The 18,974-nt window shown below is 44.9% G+C and overlaps 1 protein-coding gene across 5 annotated transcripts in view; it reads right to left on the reverse strand.

Moving 5' to 3' along the window:
* Nucleotides 1–7,311: 7,311 nt before the first annotated feature.
* APAF1 (apoptotic peptidase activating factor 1) overlaps nt 7,312–18,974 on the reverse strand; it is a 66,764-nt gene continuing 55,101 nt past the window's right edge. For 4 of the 5 annotated variants that reach the window (XM_044679695.1, XM_044679693.1, XM_044679694.1 and 1 more), the window contains 5 exons: nt 15,037–15,156; nt 14,102–14,227; nt 13,791–13,916; nt 12,812–12,958; nt 7,312–7,458 (listed from right to left, as the gene is read on the reverse strand). In XM_044679695.1, coding sequence (XP_044535630.1) covers nt 7,312–7,458; nt 12,812–12,958; nt 13,791–13,916; nt 14,102–14,227; nt 15,037–15,156 — 666 coding nt within the window. The remainder of the gene's footprint in view (nt 7,459–12,811; nt 12,959–13,790; nt 13,917–14,101; nt 14,228–15,036; nt 15,157–18,974) is intronic. The other variant, XM_044679696.1, reaches the window with a different exon arrangement.

Here is an 18,974-nt window from a genome sequence, read left to right on the forward strand (position 1 = left end):
CAAGTTTTATTTTCAGCTCGCGGGGCTCGACTATGTCAAAAGAGTCCACAATTTTTTGGTTTGAGAAATGGAAGGGTGCGGGCATGACAGCTTGGCTGCTATAGCATCTAAGCTTACTGAAGGCAGGAATTGTTTCATTCCTCCGTGGGTCACCAGAGTATCACACATCAAAAAATTCAACAACAAAAAGCACTTGCCAAGGCTTTGATATATACGCTAGTCAAGGCACTGGGGAAACAATGACAAAAAATGAGTCTCTGCCCTCACGTTTATAATAATAAATAATAATAAATGTCTGTAGAACTCTACATAGGGCTAGTCATCAGCAGCAGTCTTCTTGATTTTTTTGTCTTGCCACTGGACTTTGACGACTCTGTGCAACTCTGCCTCGATTAAATCCAATTTATGCGTGAGTCGAAAGACATGACTAGTGATGCCATTTTGGTCCTCTGCTGCTATGGCGGCAAGGCGGAGACCACACACACGGCAAGCTAGGCTTTTTTCTCTCTGGCTCTATCCAAGTAACTAATAAACTTTATGAAAAATAAGGACCAGAGTCCTAATTTTATTTCTCACACAACCAACCACTATAGCACTAGAAACAAGGGAAATCCACACACATTGACCCAAAGCCATCTATTCAGAAGGCTTTAGATGATATTATTCCCATTTGACAGACGAGTAAGTGGAGTCTCAGAAAGGGATTTATCCAAAGTCCACGACAGAACCTGGACATCACAACATCAGCACCGCCTCCAATAAATCAGGAGAATACGGCATCTAGCATGCGTCTTGGCTCCACCGAGGTATCTGCTATCTCTCAGTGCTGCAGGGAAAAGAGAAGGTTATTGGGAACCAAAGTCTAGCCAAAGGAGGGTTCCAGAAAAACAGGCAATTAGGGGCATGGACAGAAAGGGCAGTCACTGGAAAAGGGAGTGCTTGCAGGACGTGCTCTTTGAAGTGCTGTATACATAGTAGTTGTTTGTATAGCCAACGAGATGGGCACTCACTGAAGAGTCAGTCACGAAGGAGACATTTTTATTCATCTTTATGCAACTTCAGTATCATGCCACAACCCATACTTTAAAATAAAAAGATCTGCATTCGTGATGCTCTACGACGTACCAGAAAAGTCTCATCATCCCCCAGAATTCATACCCTGCGGTATCCGGCCTCCCCTGAGTGGCGAGTTTCCCCCAGAACCCCCATTTTAAGAAAGACACCAGGGCCAGCCAAGTCTTCATTCCTAATACCCTTCCCTTACGTCTTGGAATCAATACCAGCAGAAGAGAGGTAAGGGCTGGGCAATAAGGGTTAAGTGACTTATCCAGGACCACACGGGTCCTGGCAGGAAGCATCTGTAATGAGTAAATTCTTGATTAGCTAAGTAATTAGAGATTCTTGATTATTAGGAACAGGTGGCTGGCTAGAGAAGATGGGGTGAATGAGCTGGACTCCTATCATTCAAACAGTGGAAACCGAATGAGATTGTGGGAAGGAATTCTCGGGTTTCCCAAGGAAGGACAGTTTGGATTTCCTGGATGCTCTTTGGGTTGGATGCTCAAAGGGTGGATGGTTGGCGGTTTCCCTCTGATATTCGAGGATTTGGGAGCTAGCTGGTTGGGAATATCTTGTGCTTGAGAAAGACTGAAGGACTCAGACAGCGAGTGTGACTGTTCCCTGATCTACCCCAGGGGGCAGCAGAGAGCATCATTTCTGGGAAACCTGCGGCGTCCGCCATCCTGGCAGAAGCTGGAGCTTGGAGACTGGAGAGAGGCAGACAAGGCTGAATTGTTTACTTGAAGATATACTATAAGAAGGAGTCTGGGTAGATTTGTAAGTAGATTAGCCTAGTTAATTAGGCATTCTATATTATAGATAGATTAAGGAGTTTAGAGGAGGTCTGAGAAGTCAGAGGAGAAGCAGCTCCTCGCAGAGCACATTGGGAATTTGGGGTATTAGGTAGTATTGATTAGATTTAGGGATAAATAGATTGAGTAACTCCTATCCTAACTCCTCTTTAATTCCTGTATTCTATCCCTACCTTTTCTTATAGTTACAATAAATAGGGGTTTTTGTATAACCAGTCTCTAGCAGATTTTCTTCACCTGCCAAGACCAGCCATTTTCTTCAACTGAATCTCCTTAAACCCAAAAGCCTATCCATAACTATTGACAACTATTGATACAACTCAATATCAGGGTTCACATTCCCCATTACACGTGGCGAGCCAGGTAAGAATTGAGGCCACATTCACCAAGCTTTTAGTTGCCCCCTTCATTCTTTACTAAAGTGCACCCACGATTCTCCCAGCTTCTCTTCCACACCCCCACATTGGGCATATCCATATCCCTCCTCCCTACCCTTTTTTAGTCTCCCCCCATTAGAACACGGTCCCTTGAGGGCAGGGGCTGTCTGTATGCCTGCATGTGTGTCCTCGGTCCTTATCACAGTGCCTGGTGCCAAGTATATGTGTGGGCTCTTCCCTTCCCCCCTACTTGTTAGTGGTGGTGGTGGTGGTTATACAATTAAATTAAAACTCAAATCCATTTTTTTCAGATAATAGGATGTGTCTAGGAATGTTTGATGTTGCTCCAAAAGGCAAAATCAAGACAAATGGGTAGACTTGAAGCAATCCATAACATCTGGCTCTGTTTTAATAGGGCAAAGTAAATGAATCACACTTATTTCTAAGTCATTTTAAGGCTTACCTTTCTTTCAAGATAATAAATATGCAATATTATGTATATTAATACATGTAATAAATAGTAAAATGTTATTATTCTCATTTTATAAAAAGGGAAAACAGAATTGGGATAGCTCAGTGATTTGCCCAAAGCTGTAGAACCAAAGCAGGGGCTGCCTAGTGAAGCGTTAAGGTCCTTTATCCCCTGAAAATTGTCAAGCAGAGAAAGAACTGTGGGAGTAGAAACACAGAAGAAAAAAAACTGCTTGATCACATGAGTTGAAGGGAAACTAATTGGGGATGTAGACTCTAAACAATTGGGGATGTAGACCACCCCAGTGCAAATATTAATAATATGGAAATAGGTCCTGATCAAATGATACATGTAAAACCCAGTGGAATTGCTCATTGGCTCAATGAGGGAGGAGGGGAGGGAAAGAACATGAATCATGTAACCATGGGGAAAAAATCCTAATTAATTAATTAATTGGATTTTAAGGATGTACATGATCAAAAAAATGGTTAAGCAAGATGGAATTACCACCCTATGGGGAGGTTACAGAAGGAAATCTCTTCCTGGTTGGGATATGGGACCAGAGAGAACTTACGGTTCCATTCAGCTCTTAGGGTCTAAAAATAATAATAGCAGCCAACATTTATTTGGGCAACTATATGGTGAGCCTGCAATCAGGAACATTCATCTTCCCGAGTTCAAATTTGGCTTCAGACACTTACTAGCATGTGAGCCTGGACAGATCACTTGTCTGCCTCAGTTTCTCCATCTGTCAAATGAGTTGGAGAAGAAAACGGCAAACCACTCCAGTATCTCTGCCAAGAAAACCCAACACGGCAATGATACATGAATTGTTTGTCAGCTCCAAGAGAGGGAGGGAAGATGGGAGGAAAAGAACATGAATTATGTAACTAAGGGAAAATATTCTAAATTTTTAAAAAATTTGCTTTTTAAAAAAAAGAGAAAAAACTCCACATGGGATCACAGAGTCAAACACAACTGAAAAACAAATCAGCAACATTTCTACAGCCTCTACTAATGTGCCAGGCGCTGTGCTAAGCCCTTACAATGACCACCTCACAACTCTGAGAGGTGGGAAACTGAGGCATACTGTGATTAAGTGACTTGCCCAGGGCCCCACAGCTAGTATGTGCCTGAGGCTCAATCCACTGTGCGGCCTATGGTCAAATGGCTTTCTAGGTTTCTATACCTACTCTTCATGGGATCCTCCCCCAGAGAATGGCAGGCCATGGCAAAGTAGAAGGATCCTCTTCCTGAAGAGGAGGAAACAGGCCTCCGTTTGGCAAACATCTTGTGCCCCAGAGATTCCAGCATGGCCAAGCAGGAGGCAGATGCCAAGTTACTCCAGAAACCACACAAGCACCGAATCCCAGTAACGAGGCCGGGGCTGAATAAACCCAGAGAGGAGGCTTGTAGAGAAGAGAGACTACTTAGAGTTTATGTCCACAGCCTTTGGGAAAGCCCAGCGACAACACGCCCGGCCACTGAGCAAGGGAAGGGGAGACCAAAAGAGCACACGTGGATGGGGCGAGCCTGCGGGTCCTCGTTTTCTCAACCAACCCAGACACGGCCAAGACCAACGATGCTCTGGACAAAGGACTCATCAGACCACTTGTTTGCAAAGGAAGGGACGATTCAAAAAGGATTCAAAAAGTTTATTCGTACAAACATCTTTAAAATTTGTCTAAAAAATACATAGCAAAGGGAAAACAAATCGGTAGCCTTTGCTAGATACTTACACAGTAAGAGGTACACAAGGGATGGTCACAGAGAAAACACAGCCGGAGGCCAACCTGGGATTCCCAAACAAAACCCCAGAGCAGAATGGTCAGAGGTATGACTTCTCGGGGGTCCCAGGGAAGCTACAAAACACAGCTGTCCTTGCTCTGGAGTCACTTCTTGTGGCTAAAGGGGCCGGCCCTTTTGTCATTAGAGAACCCTGGCACACTGTCCTTTTTCCTTTTGCTGCCACTCTTGGAAGCCCTGGATGAGGTGCACACACAAAAAAATGGTTCTTAACGCAACAATGCCCTAACAAGCTAGAAAAGGAATGCCAACACAAGGAGAGGCAACGTGGGAAAGTGGAGAAGGCACTGGACTTGGAGTTGGGAGGACCTGGAGTCAAATTCTGCCTCAGACATTTAATAGCTGTGAGACACCAGGCAAATCAGCTCACTTCTCTGGGACTCAGTTTCCTCATCTGTCATGAGATGGCTAGACCTAATAGCTTCCAAGATTCCTTCCATCTCTAAATCTATGATTCTATGAATAAACTCCACTGGTATGGCTGGCTGTGGGTGGCGAAAGCTTTTCTGAAAAAGCACACATAAATATTGCCACAAATCCAGTTATGACTAGACGAAAGGGAACTGGCTATTTATATGATAACTACCATCCAGTTCCTTTTCAAGGGGCAAAAAAAACCACCTTGAAATATTCATTTTTCAGTTTTGGTTAGAACAGCATATACCTGAGACTGTTTTTCTCCATTCGCCATGAGAAAAACCTAGCTTATGGAGAACCACCAGAGGGCTTGGGGTTGGTTTGTTTTTTTACTCTCCTTGTCCATCAATGAGTATTAGAACTGTCCTGAATCAGAACTGGACTGAAACACCCATTCTAAAAATAGGTTCCTGGCTCTCCAAAAGTCCACCAGCTTGGCACAGCTGGCAGAAAGGAGCTGCTTGTCAGTCAACACCCACCACATCTCTAGCTTCCCTTTTCATCGCCTTTTCTTAAGACTAGCAGATGACATTTTAAAAAAATACCAAAAGGCTTGGCTTGTGTTAACCACCTCCATTTACATTGAGAACAAATCACATTTCTGTAACACTTGGAAGCAGGTCAACAGTTGTTCCCTTCGAGACAGATGGCAAAAGCATTATTGATCCCCAACTTATAGACTGCAAAATTGAGGCTCAGAAAGGGAAAGGAATATAGCCAAGGGTGAGAGTGGTCTCATTTTACAGCTTTCATGTTGCAGCAGAAAGAATGCCAGGCTTGGAGAAAAAACCCTGCCAGTTCCAAGTCCTCACTCAGCAACCTGTCATCTATGGGAGCTTGGGCAGTCACCTCACCTTCCTGGGCCTCAGTTTCCCCATCTGTAAAAGAAGAGGGTTGAACAAAAGGACCCCTGAGGCTCCCTTTGGGCTAGAGATCTAGGGTGCAATGATACTCCCTCACTTCTCCATTCCTTTCATCCCACTGCTGAATTCAGGCACAATTTTGCCTCTGATTGAGTGGCACTCTAGTTTGGCTAGGCCATTTAACAGATTTCAACAGTCCTGAGACATCCAAAGCACCCCGAATGAACATCTACTTTTCATCTACTTTTTGAAAGGGGAAAAAAACCTTATGAAGTTACAACTGGCACTCCTGAGAGTTGTCAAGCCCTTCCTTTAACCTTGGACCAAATCCTAGGGGGTTCTTTGTTGATAAAAGAATAACAGCAGTTTTTAAATTTCATTGAAAGTAAAGGTCATCTATGGTGATCATCTAGACCATTTTGTAGATAAGGAAACTGAGACCCAAAGAAATTAGCAGAACAGTCATTCTATTCATCAAAAAAGGAAGCAGATAGGAATATCGGAGTGGAATTAAATCCAGTAGAAAAAGCTGCCTTCCCCAAAGCTGCATTCCAGTAGAAAAGTATTTGCCCGCTCTAAATAAGTGGATTCTGATAACTTAGGGTTCAACAATGGAGGAATCTGACATCAGTCCCAAATCACATTTCTGGAGTCTGCTCATGTACGGCCCACTATGACCTCCCTGGTGTCATGGCCATTCACTGGGGAAAGGGGGAGTGAACCTATGTGGGTTAATGGACTCGGGTTTTTTTCCATAGTTACTGCTTTTCAAAGGTACAAGTAGGAAATGTAATGAATGGTTCACTGTACCTCCAGTGCAACTCCACATTGCAACCACCAGACATTTGTAAAGCGGTTTTGGGGAAATGGCCCATCCTGTGATCAGTGGTAGACCCTCCACTCGTGCGGATCAGCCAACTCATCTGCAACTCACAGTCTTAAGAAGCAGGGGCAGGAGCCGAGGCCAGCGTGTCCCGATTCCAAGGCCCCTCTGCGGCACCACAATGCGCCGCTTCCCATAAAGCACACTTAGGGATACAAAACAGAATCACTCAAGAGAGAGCCATTTTCTCAAAATCCTCCCCCACAATGATGGGAGGTGGGGAGGGGGCAGATTTGCTCTGGGAAGGCACCTCCCTAGACCTAGTCCCCAAACCTGAAAGGCTTTTATTCTTCTTCCCAGATACTTTCTTCCTTTCTCCTAAGCCTCATTAATTATGTCAACCAATTTGAATATATCTGAAAATAGAATTGTATCAGCAGTTTAACAAGCCACACAAATATCCAAAAGTACAAACTGTTAACAATAATAATGATTATGGAAAACAAGATTAAAGGTGTGCCTCATTTGGGGGAAAAATCTACATAAACATTCTTCACCTGACAACAAGCACTTGTAATGAATTCAATACTGAAAAATGATTCACAGTTTAGTAAGATTTGAGATCCGGTTCGGGGAGGCCTCGGTCCACAGCAGCTGCGGCTCGCTCACCGGCCTCACCACCTCACTCCAACGCCTGCAGGATGTACAAAATCCCGAGATTATCCACAGTCACGTAGGCTCTGAAGCCGGGCGACACGTGGATGGTCTTGAGGTTGGTGCCGTTGGTGTAGAAGGTCTGCAAGGACGCGCCGCTCTCCACGTCCCACCACTGTGAACAGACAAGAGACGGGCTCAGCCACGGCAACCCACGACGAGGCAGGAAGCCTCAAGGCTCCTCCCACCCCCAAAGCCACCCGGATCCCCCCCAGCCCCAGGCACGGGCGCCCCGGGAGGACAGGAAAGGTCTGGGTTCGAGGCGTTCAGGGGTGAGCCTCGGTCTCTGCCTCTGCAGTCAGTCCTTTGGAGGAAGTTCGGACAGAGCTGGTCTGAGACGCCTGCTCGGACCTCAGCCTGATTTCTTGACACTCTTTAGACTCTCCTACGAGCAGATAAAGCGCTGCTTTTTGCACCCTCCTCTATGGCGCCCGAGCTGGGGACCGGCACAGAGTGCATATTCGGTGCCTGCTACATGCCTGGCCCAGGGATCAGAGACAAGGAGCTCGGCGTCCAGAGGCGACACAGACCTATGCACAAAGGTCAAGGCCCAATAAATAGAGACGTGTGGGGGGAGGGAGCAGGGAGGCTCCCGGCAGGAGCGGGAGGTGCCAGTCCTGCGCCAGCATGTCCAGCTCTCCTGGGCTTGAGGGCAGACGAGGACGGCGCAAGGACACAATCATGGACACACGAGACAACGCGAGGGACAAACGGCAGGAGATCGTGCAAGCCGGAGCCTGGAGGAAGCCAAGGAGAAGCCGGGGGAGCTCGGCGGCCCGGCAGTCTGTCCAGGCAGGCCGTGATCCAGGCCCATCCGTGCGGGGCAGCTCCACGCACAGGGCAGGGAAGCGAGGACAGAGGCCCCACGACCGCGAGCAGAGACAAGGGAGAAGAGCCGCGGCCTCTCTGCTAATGGGGAGCAATGTGGGCCAGACCTTCTGGCAGCACCAGAACCCACCGTGGAGTCTTGTGGGCGACCACGCATCGGTCAGAGCAGGTCCCCACTGGGCCAAGCCGGACCCTTCTGGGCTACTCTTTCAGAGGAGGCGGCAGCATGGGTGCCACAGAGTGCCTGATGCGGGGAGCACAACACTGAGCCTGCCGTCTGGACAGACAGATCCAAGGCATTCAGGACTACAAAGGACTCGCTTCGAGCCTGGAAGCCTCAGTTTCCTCACTTGCTGGGGTACCTGTGACCCTTCCCTCTCTTCCTTCTCTCTCCCAGGGCTGTTGTGAAACTTTGGAAATGCTAGCAAGGATGGCTCTTAGAACTGCCATATGGACCTTCCCAATAAGGTCTGGGTGAAGCAAGAATGCCCATTATTACCATATTGTTTAATATTTACTAGAAATGCTAGTTTATAGCAGTAAGACAAAAAAAAAGAAATTAAAATTAGAATAGGCAATAAGGAAACTAAACGGTCACTTTCTCAGACAGTATGCTGGTATACTAAGAGAATCCTAGAGAATCAACTTAAAAATAGCTGAAATGATGAACAACTTCAGTATAAACTGCAGGATATAAAATAAAATATAAATCATCAGTATTTCTACATACTAACAACAAAATTCAGCAAAGCAAGTGAGAAAAAGAGAAATTTCATTTAAAATACCTGCAAGGGCAGCTGGGTGGCTCAGTGGACTGAGAGCCAGGCCTAGAGATGGGAGGTCCTGGGTTCAAATGTGGCCTCAGATACTTCCCAGCTGTGTGACCCTGGGCAAGTCACTTGACCCCCATTGCCTAGCTCTTGCCACTCTTCTGCCTTGGAACCAATACACAATATTGATTCTAAGATGGAAGGTGAGGGTTTTAAAAATAAAATAAAATATCTGCAAACAATAAAAATATTTGAAGTCTACCTGCCAAGACAAACCCACAAATTATATGTACACAACTATAAAACACTCCTCACAATAAGATTATCCTATCCAAAGAAATTTTCAAGCTAAGTCAATATAAAAAAAATGATAATTCTATCTATGTCAATTTACTTATTCAGAATTATACTAATCAAACTACCAAAAAATTATTTGATAAGAGCTAGACTAAATAACAACAAAATTCATATAGAATAAAAACGTCAAGAATTTCAAGGGAATCAATGAAAAAAAGAACATGAAGGAAAGTATAAAATTTCAATCTGGTCCTGGCTAAGAAGTAAAGTGGTAGATCACTGGAATAGAGTAGGTACACAGTAGTAACTGACCACAGTAATCTAGTGTTCGATAAATCCAAAAATCCAAGCATTTGGGACAAAAATTCATTATCTGACAAAAATTGCTATGAAAGTAGTTTGGCAAAAACTAGGTACAGACCAACATTTCACACTATATATATATATACATATATATATATATATATANAGAAATTTTCAAGCTAAGTCAATATAAAAAAAATGATAATTCTATGTCAATTTACTTATTCAGAATTATACTAATCAAACTACCAAAAAATTATTTGATAGAGCTAGACTAAATAACAACAAAATTCATATAGAATAAAAACGTCAAGAATTTCAAGGGAATCAATGAAAAAAAGAACATGAAGGAAAGTATAAAATTTCAATCTGGTCCTGGCTAAGAAGTAAAGTGGTAGATCACTGGAATAGAGTAGGTACACAGTAGTAACTGACCACAGTAATCTAGTGTTCGATAAATCCAAAAATCCAAGCATTTGGGACAAAAATTCATTATCTGACAAAAATTGCTATGAAAGTAGTTTGGCAAAAACTAGGTACAGACCAACATTTCACACTATATATATGTATATATATATATATATTTATAAGAATAAGGACAAAATGAGTATATGATTTAGACATAAAAAACAGCATTCACAAGTAAATTAGAGGAGCATGAAAAATTTTACCTTTCTTATCTACAGATAAGGGGAGAATGTATATCTTAACAAAAGATACGAGAGCATTATGGGATTTAAAATGGATAATTTTGCAACATAACCAGGGGCAGCCAAGATTGTAAGGAAATCAGAATCAGGAAACTAGGGAAACAAATTTTAAATTAAATTTCTCTGATAAAGACCTCATTTCCAAAATATACAGAAAACAATCAAATTTATAAGACTACAAGTCATTCCTCAATTAATAAAGTCAAAAGATATAACCAAAAAGTTTTCAGAAGAAGAAATCAAAGTAATCTATAGTATAAAAAATGCTCTGAATCACTACTGACTTAAGAAAAACAAATTAAAACAACTCTGAGGTACCATCTCACACCTATCAGATTGGTTAATATGGAAGAAAAGGAAAAGTGACAAATATTGGAGGAAATGTGGGAAAATTGAGACACACTTTGGGTGGAGTTGGGAGCTGATTCAACTATTTTGGAGAGCAATTTGAAACTGCACCCAAATTATATTATAAACCAATGCATATCCTTTGACCCAGAAATAACACTACTAGGTCTGTCTACCAAAGATATCAAAGAAAAGGAAAAGGACCTATTTGTACAAAAATATTTATAGCAGCTCTTTTTGTGGTGGCAAAGAACTGGAAATTGAAGGGATCTCCATCCACTGGAGAATGGCTGAACAAATTGTGGTAGATGATTATGATGGAATACTACTGTGCCATAAGAAATAATGAGTCAGGGGCAGCTAGGTGGCTCAGAGGATTGAAAGTCAGGCCTGAGAATGGGAGGTTGTGGGTTCAAATCTAGATTCTGACACTTCCTAGCTGAAGTCACTTAACTCCCACTGCCTGGCCTTTAGTGTTCTTCTGCCTTGGAATCAACACACAATACTGATTCTAAGACAGCAGAACCTGGAAAACACTGTACACAGTAACAGCAACATTTTATGAAGATAAACTGTCATTGACTTTGTTATTCTCAGGATTACAATGATCCAAGATAATAACAAAGAATTTAGGATGAAAAAATGCTTTCCTGGGGTATCTAGAGAAGGAAAGTGTTGACAGAGCATTAGGTCTGGAATTGGAATGACCTGGGTTCATATCTGCCCTTGAACACTTCCCAGCTGTGTGACCCTGGACAAGTCATTTAATCCCCATTAGAATACTAAGACAGAAGTTAAGGATTGGAGGAGGGGTGGGGGTGGGAAGAAAACAAAAATGCTATCTATTTCCAGATAAAGAACTGATGGAGCCTGAATGAAATTCAAAGCATATTTTGTATTTTCCCAATTACATATAATAACAATTTTCAATATATATGTTTTTCAAAAGACAAGATCTAAATTGTCTCCCTCCCTTCCTTTTCTGCCCCCCTTTCAGAGAAGGTAAGCAATTTGATCTGAATTATACATGTATTATCACACAAAACATTAGCAGCATACTACTTTTTAAACTTCGATTTGCTCTTTTTGTTTTGGTTTGCGTTTTCTTTTGTAACATAGAGAAATGCACTCTGTATGACTTCACATGTATAATCAGTAAAAAATTGTTTGCCTTCTCAAGGAGGGGGAGGGAGAAAATTCGGTACTCGAAATTTTTTAAAAATGAATGTTGAAATTTTTTTTACATGTACTTGAAAAATAAAATGAAATACTTGATTAAAGGAACTTTTAAAAAAAAAGAAATGACCATATGAATAGTGGAATGACCGACACAACCAAGTTAAGTGACCTCAGGTCACACTCTGGACTTCAAAGCTAAAGTGATCTATCTATTTGGAAATTAATATGCCATCAATACAAAAAGTGTCCAAAAGAATAAGATCATTTTTTCCCAAAGCTGAACTTCTTTAAATGTATTCTATAATTGTTAAGTGTCCTTTTCCCTGCACCAGTCAGAATTAGGGAGGTCTGAGTGCCCTTTGAGACAGCCGTGTTCTAGAGTCTATCCCAGGTAAACGGGGAGCCCTCGTTCCTCAATAGCAACAACTTGGGGAATAATTAAGGGCTCTTGGCTCCTGAGTACCTACTTTGTCTTCCAGACATTCAATCTGGGAGTAAACAGCCTCCAAAGGCCTATTTTCTTGGACATTACAGTAGCTGGTTCTTTTTTTTTTACTTTTAATTTGCTTCTTTGCTTTCAGATCCTCACATTCCTGAGGCTGAGTAAATGCAGCCGATATTGTATCGGCAGCAGCTTAACCGGACAGGTCACTTGCCCATAAAGGACCAGCAGACGGGACACTAAGCCCATCGAGTGTCCGCCCCAAGTCTAGGGCCCATTCAGTGAGGCTGGCCAAAGAGCCCAGGTGAGCAGGCCTGGGTCCGTGAGCCTGTGCCTCTGCTCTCTACCCTTTGGGGCGCAGGGAAAAGATGGGGGCATCCGTCCTTGTGGAGGCCGGGCCAGAGGCTCGGGGCAAACCCAGCCCGGAAACGGGATCCCAAGGCTCCCAGAGTCCCCGGCAGCCCAGGGCAGGCCCAGGCCCTGACACTGGCCACCAGGCGTCCAACGACCCCAGTGATACGGCCGTGAAGCCGGGCTCTCCCCCGCTCTATCCCCTCCGGCTCATGTGCCGGCTCTGTGGCCGAGGCTCACCTTCAGATAGCCGCCCGCAGACACGAGCGTCCTGCCGTCTGGAGAGAAGCGCAGGTCGGTCACCCAGCCCCCGTAGGTGGCCTCTCCTTCCTCCACGGTGAGCGGGAGGCAGGAATGCAGCAGCACGCCGCTGGACACGCTCCAGATCTGCACACACCAGGGAAAGGCCTCCCTCAGCGGCGGGGAGACAAGGCCTGGGAGGCGCCTCCTCCCACCCTGCCGGGGCCTCTCCTTCTCCTGGAACTCTCCAAGTGTGAGGGGACCCCAGAGAGAGAAAACTGCCCCAGGCAGTAGCCCTCCACCACCCTCCATCTCCCACCTCCCGGCTGGCATTGTAGCCCAGGCCCAGGCCAGCTGCACAGTCAGGCTAACCCCGCGGCCCCCCACCCCGAAAGTGCATGCACATGAGAGCAGCGCCGCAAAAACCACTCTTCTGCCTCAGAACCAATACTTAGAATTGATTCTAAGACAGAAGAGAAGGGCTTTTAAAAATAAATAAAAATAATCATTGACCATTTGAGCAGAAGGTGAAGGAATATTTTAAAAAATCATTTCTTGGGGGCAATGGAGAGTCTCAGTGGATGGAGAGCCAGGCTCAGAGCTAGGAGGTCCTGGGTTCAAATCTGGCCTCAGAAGACACTTCCCAGCTATGTGACCCTGGGCAAGTCACTTGACCCCCATTGCTTAGCCCTTACCACTTAGCTTTGCCTTGGAGCCAATATACAGTATTGATTCTAAGATGGAGGGTCAGGGTTAAAAAAAAATGTCTTCCTCCAATTCTGCCAATGATCCTTAGGATGAACTCAAGATCATCCTAAGTGAGGATGAGAGCTCAAAGGCCCATGACAGGGTCGGCGGCCCCTCTCCTCACACCAGTGTGCACAGAACCTTGGGGATGGCCAAGCACGGATGACCGCAGGCTCTGCTGACCCCCCCACAGCAGGCCAGGGAAGCAGGAGCAGCGTGGCCTGAGCCATACCCTGATTTCTCCATTATCGTCTCCAGTGGCCAGGAGGGCGCTGTCTCCTGAAAAGACAGAGCACCGCACGCAGCCCTCGTGACCCCTCAGCTCGTGAAGAGGGAAAGTGCTCTCAAAATTCCAGATCTAGAAAGAGAAAAGAAAGTAGCTACAGCTTTCACAAAGGCAGGTGCTCCCGTCTGGTCTAGAGAAGGCCTCCACGCAGGACGGAGCTCCAGGCTCAAAGGGGGGAATGCCGCCCCTCACAATCAGCCCCAACTCCCTAAGCGAGGCCAAATCACACCAACGCAAATCTCAATTCACCCAAATACCTTTGCAGTCTTGTCAGCAGACGTGGATGAAAACTTGGTGGCGTTGGGAGAAACATCACAGGAGAGAACCGTGCCTTGGTGGCAAATGAAATCCTTCTCTACTTTGCCAGTAAGGATGTTCCAAACCTTAAAAAAAAAAGAGTGAGAGCTGCCAGGTGGCTCGAGGGATTGAGAGTCGGTCCTAGACATGAAGTCTTGGGTTCAGATCAAATGCAACAGACTTTGCTACTCTCAGCAACACAACGATCCAGGAGGATTCTGAAGACTTACAACAAAGAACATTACCCTTCAGAGAAAGAACTCTTGGGAGTCGCAATGCAGATGAAAGCAGATGATTTTTCACTTGTTTATGTGAGTATATGTTTTGGGGTTTTGGTTTCATATGATTATTCACTTACAAAAAGAAGTAATATAGAAATAGGTTTTGAGTGATAATATATGTATAACCCAGATTGAATTGCTTGTCAACTCTGGAAGGGAGGAGGGAAAAAGGGAGACAATATGGATCATATAACTTTGGAAAACTTATGTGGGAATTTGTTATTAAAATTTTTAAAAACCAAATGGGGGTGGGGGGAAGTCCTGAGTTCAAATCTAACCTCAGACACTGCCTAGCTGTGTGACCCTGGGCAAGTCACTTAACCCAACTGCCTAGCCCTTGCCACTCTTGCCTTGTACACAATACACGGTATTATCTTGAAGACAGAAGGTGAGGGTTTTTTTAAAAAAGAGGGAACCCTAAAAGAACACTCTATATATTTTTGAGCCAGTCAAGGAAGGGGTCGATTCCAGCAGCAACACATAAGCCGTGATTCTTCCAATCAATTAATCTAAAGAGTTAGAAACCAACAGAGAATTTCTGGCTGCTGTCAGAGGCCTGAAGAGCCCGACGTGGCAGGATGGAGGCACTGGCTGGCCACCCGGCCTCCAATTACCTTCACTGTGCCATCAAAGGACCAGGTCAGGAGCCGTGAATTCTGCAGGAGCCGAAAGTCCTTCACAGGCTCTTGGTGTGCTTTGAGAAACACAAATTCCTCCGACTGCCAGTTCCACACCTGCATGACAAGAGGATAAAGAGGTGTTAGGAGCTCTGCTAGGATGCACGTATCTTCCTTCCTCCTGACAAACTTTCACACGTCCACAGGCATCATGGTACAGCGAATGAGTTCAAATCCCATTTCAGACACTTAAAAACAACATTCCAAAAGCAAGGGGCAATACCCCTGCCCAGAAAGCTCCAAGGGCTCTCAGATGCCTCTACAAGCCAAGACGAGTGCCTGTTTGAGACAGAAAATCTTGGGAGATCCGACTCCAGCCCCCACCCTGCCTTAGCGCCCCTCACTCTCCGGGCATCCTTGCTGTTCCTTACATTTCCTTACATCACCCCCACCAGGCCCTGCCCCCCGCCATGCCCAGGCTGCCTTTCCTCCTCACACCTGCCTTGCTTCCTTCAAGGCCCCCCAACTGCTAAGGCTCCCTTTCCAAATCTACACCCTGAAGTCTTCCTTGATGCAGTGTAAGCCCCCTGAGGACAAAGTCTGTCTTGATTTCCTGCCACCCCAGTGCCTGGCACATAGCAGGTGCTTAATAAATGCTCAAGTTCTGTGGTGGGGATAATACAAAATAATGCAGAACTACAAGTGTTACCTGAAAACCCTGGTCCTTCTTGCCTGGTGGGCTGCCCCACATGAAGGTAAAGGAAAAAAGACTGAATTCAATAAGCATTTATTAAGCTCCTGCTGTGTATCAAGTGCCAGTGACAGACAGAAATGAAAATAGTCCCTGCCCCAAAGGCCCTTCCTCAGGGAGGAGAGGGTGGACATATACAGCAATTTCGCGAGACTAAAAAGAGAGGCCAAAGATCACCCACTCCTCACATTTTAAGTAAGAAACCCCAGACTAAAGGGAGAGACTCTCGGTCTGGGACTCCAATCAGGCAGGACCTCTTGGGCCTGGGGGCTTGGTGTCTGAAGGCACCTTAACAACAAGAACGCTGCTATTCCAGGGGGGCTGTAGGGAGAGGTGGAAGGCATTCCGATGCCATCCTGGGGCACGTCACGTAGGGGCCCTGAGCCTCTGTTTCCTCTGATGGCCTCACAAGCTCCTTCCAGCCCCATCAATGACCCTATCAAAAACACTGATCAAGCTGGGTGCGAGGGAGGGACACGAGGACAGAGGAGGGAGCTGCCATCCCTGCCGGCAATGCCTCCGATTTCCTTTACAACCTCTGAAACTTGTCTGAGGGACTTCATTCATTCACCTCCTCTGGCCTGAATAACGAGGAAGTGGCAGAGTTCTTCATGTCCACCACTCCTCCCAACATGCTGAGGTAGCAGAGGAACCAGAGAAAGGCATCCACTCTGTGGTCAGAGGACTTTGGCCAATCACTGACCCTCCCTGACCCTCCAGTCTCCTCCTCTGTAAAAGGAAGGGGCTGGAGAGACCACCTCAGGGTCTCCTGTATGACCTTAAGTTTCCCATCCTCCGTGGGCCTCAGTTTCCCCAACTGTTTCCCTGCTCCTCTCTCCTTGGCTCCAGCAGGCTGGACGGCCAGTGGTGAACATGAACAGACTCCTCAGGACAGGCGATGGGAAATCAATCATGTGTGCTTGATCTGGAGCTCACGCCTAGCTTCTCTGCTCTCAGCACTGCCCTCTGAATTGGCACTCGGGGTCCCTGAACACATGGGAGGTGCATCGGATAGGCATTGAAAGGCAGAGTGAGAGCAGCCTTTGTGATGAGAGGTGGCTGAGAAGTCACAGACATGGGGCACATCTTTTAGCAAAATCCAGCCTACTGGGCCAATTCAATCACATCATGGTAGTGGCTGAACTTGATGGGGTTTAGGAGTAAAACTGCATTAAGCAATTTTACTAATGGGTGTTTTCAGTAATGCCTTCAATTCCTGCTCTAATAGTGTGGAGGCTTTAGAATTTTCCAACTGTACCCTAAAAACATTAACAATTAAAAGACACTGAAAAAGGATCCTTAAGAGCCAGGATTCTCTTAGAAAAACACACAAAGAAAACAAAAAGCTGTTGAGAAGGGAAGAGAAGCATGGAAAACCAGTGTTATAACCATACTCTCTCCTGTACTCCTAAGAGCATAAATGACCTCACTATTAGAGAGCTTTCTATAAAACAAATGAAAGAGAAGAGGGTCACACAGCTCTGCAGCTAGACAAGAGAGAGAGTCTTAACACAGATAATGTTAATGCACCTAGATAAGGAGGTAAGTAGTGGAATGGGGAAAAAAAACTGTGTCAAATTTCTCTGAGGAGGGTTTGGTATCTAAGATAAATAATTTATATATTAAGACTTAACGTAGCTCAGTGGAGTGAGAGTCAGGCCTAGAGACAGGAGGTCCTAGGTTCAAACCCGGCCTCAGCCACTTCCCAGCTGTGTGACCCTGGGCAAGTCACTTGACCCCCATTGCCCACCCTTACCACTCTTCCACCTATGAGACAATACACCAAAGTACAAGGGTTAAAAAAAAAAAAAAAAAAAAAAAAAAAAAAAAAGACTTAACAGCCATTCCCCAATTGATCAAAAGTAGTCAAAGGAAATGAACAAAGAGCTCTCACAGAAGAATTGCAAGGTATTTACAACCACGCTCCAAAACACTAGTAATAATAGAAATGCTAATTAAAATAAACTTCTCCTCACACCCAGCAAATTGGCAAAGATGACAAACAATGTCAAAGAGGTTCTAGATCAGTGGTTCCCAAACTTTTTTGGCCTACCGCCTCCTTTCCAGAAAAAATATTACTTAGCACCCCCTGTCTCATACTATCACCGCCCCCAGATGCACCTGTGGCCATCACCGTCCCCCTGCATCGCTGCAGCACCCACCAGGGGGCAGTGGCACCCACTTTGGGAATCACTGTTCTAGGGTAATGAGGTTCTAGGGTAAATGCATTGTTGATAGAGCTATGAAACGGCAGGCAATTTGGAAAGCAATTTGGAATCATACAAATAAAATGACTAAAATGGTCATACCCTTTGATGGAGGATGAACCTATTCTATTACTGTACTCATCCTAAAGAGGCCATTGATAAGAAGAAAGTCCCCACATACACCAAAACATTTATAGCAGTACTTTATGTGTTAGCAAAAAATTAGAACTAAAGTAGATACCCACTGATTGAGGAATGGATAAACAAATCACAGTAATGAATGTTATTGTAAGAAATAATGTGTGATGAAGAAACCAGTGGAAATGTGCGTCAGTTATGGGGGGGAGGGGGCGTTGGGGGGAGTGGAGGGGAGAGTAAGAACATGAATCATGTAACCATGGAAAATTTTTTTCTAAAAAATAAAAAAAATCATCAAGAAAATAAAGCAAAAATTGTGTTTCAAAAAAAAAAAGAAAGAATGTGTGATGAACACAGAGAATCATGGGGAAGATCTATATGAACTGACACGGTAAAATCTGTATTCTGGGTCTTTGGCTTTACTGTCAAGAGGTGAATAGTGTGAAAGGGAATTCTTTGTTCTCTTTTTTGAGTTTACACTTGTAAAAGGGAATTCTTTATTCCCTGTGTCTAGTTTGAGTTAACACTTAGTTAAACAATAACCTAAGTTACTTAGTACCTCACTAGATTGTGAAGACTGGATTAACTCTCCTTTTTCCACTTTTGGATTGAACCAACAAAAGCTTGAACTAGATGGATGATCAGAGTTGACACCTTCAGAGAACTGGTTCCCATAAACACTGCCCCCCGGCAGTGCTAGCACCATAAAAGCCATGAATCCTTCAGCTTGAGTGAGTTTTGTGCAGATAGTCTCCTGACTGGGGAGAGTCTTCAAGGGAGCTTCACTGGAGACTGCGGCTTGGATGGTGGGCTTGGAGCTTGGCTCCTGGGGTGAGTGA

This window comes from Gracilinanus agilis, chromosome 5 (assembly GCF_016433145.1).
Source record: "Gracilinanus agilis isolate LMUSP501 chromosome 5, AgileGrace, whole genome shotgun sequence".
NCBI classification, from domain to species: Eukaryota; Metazoa; Chordata; class Mammalia; order Didelphimorphia; family Didelphidae; genus Gracilinanus; species Gracilinanus agilis.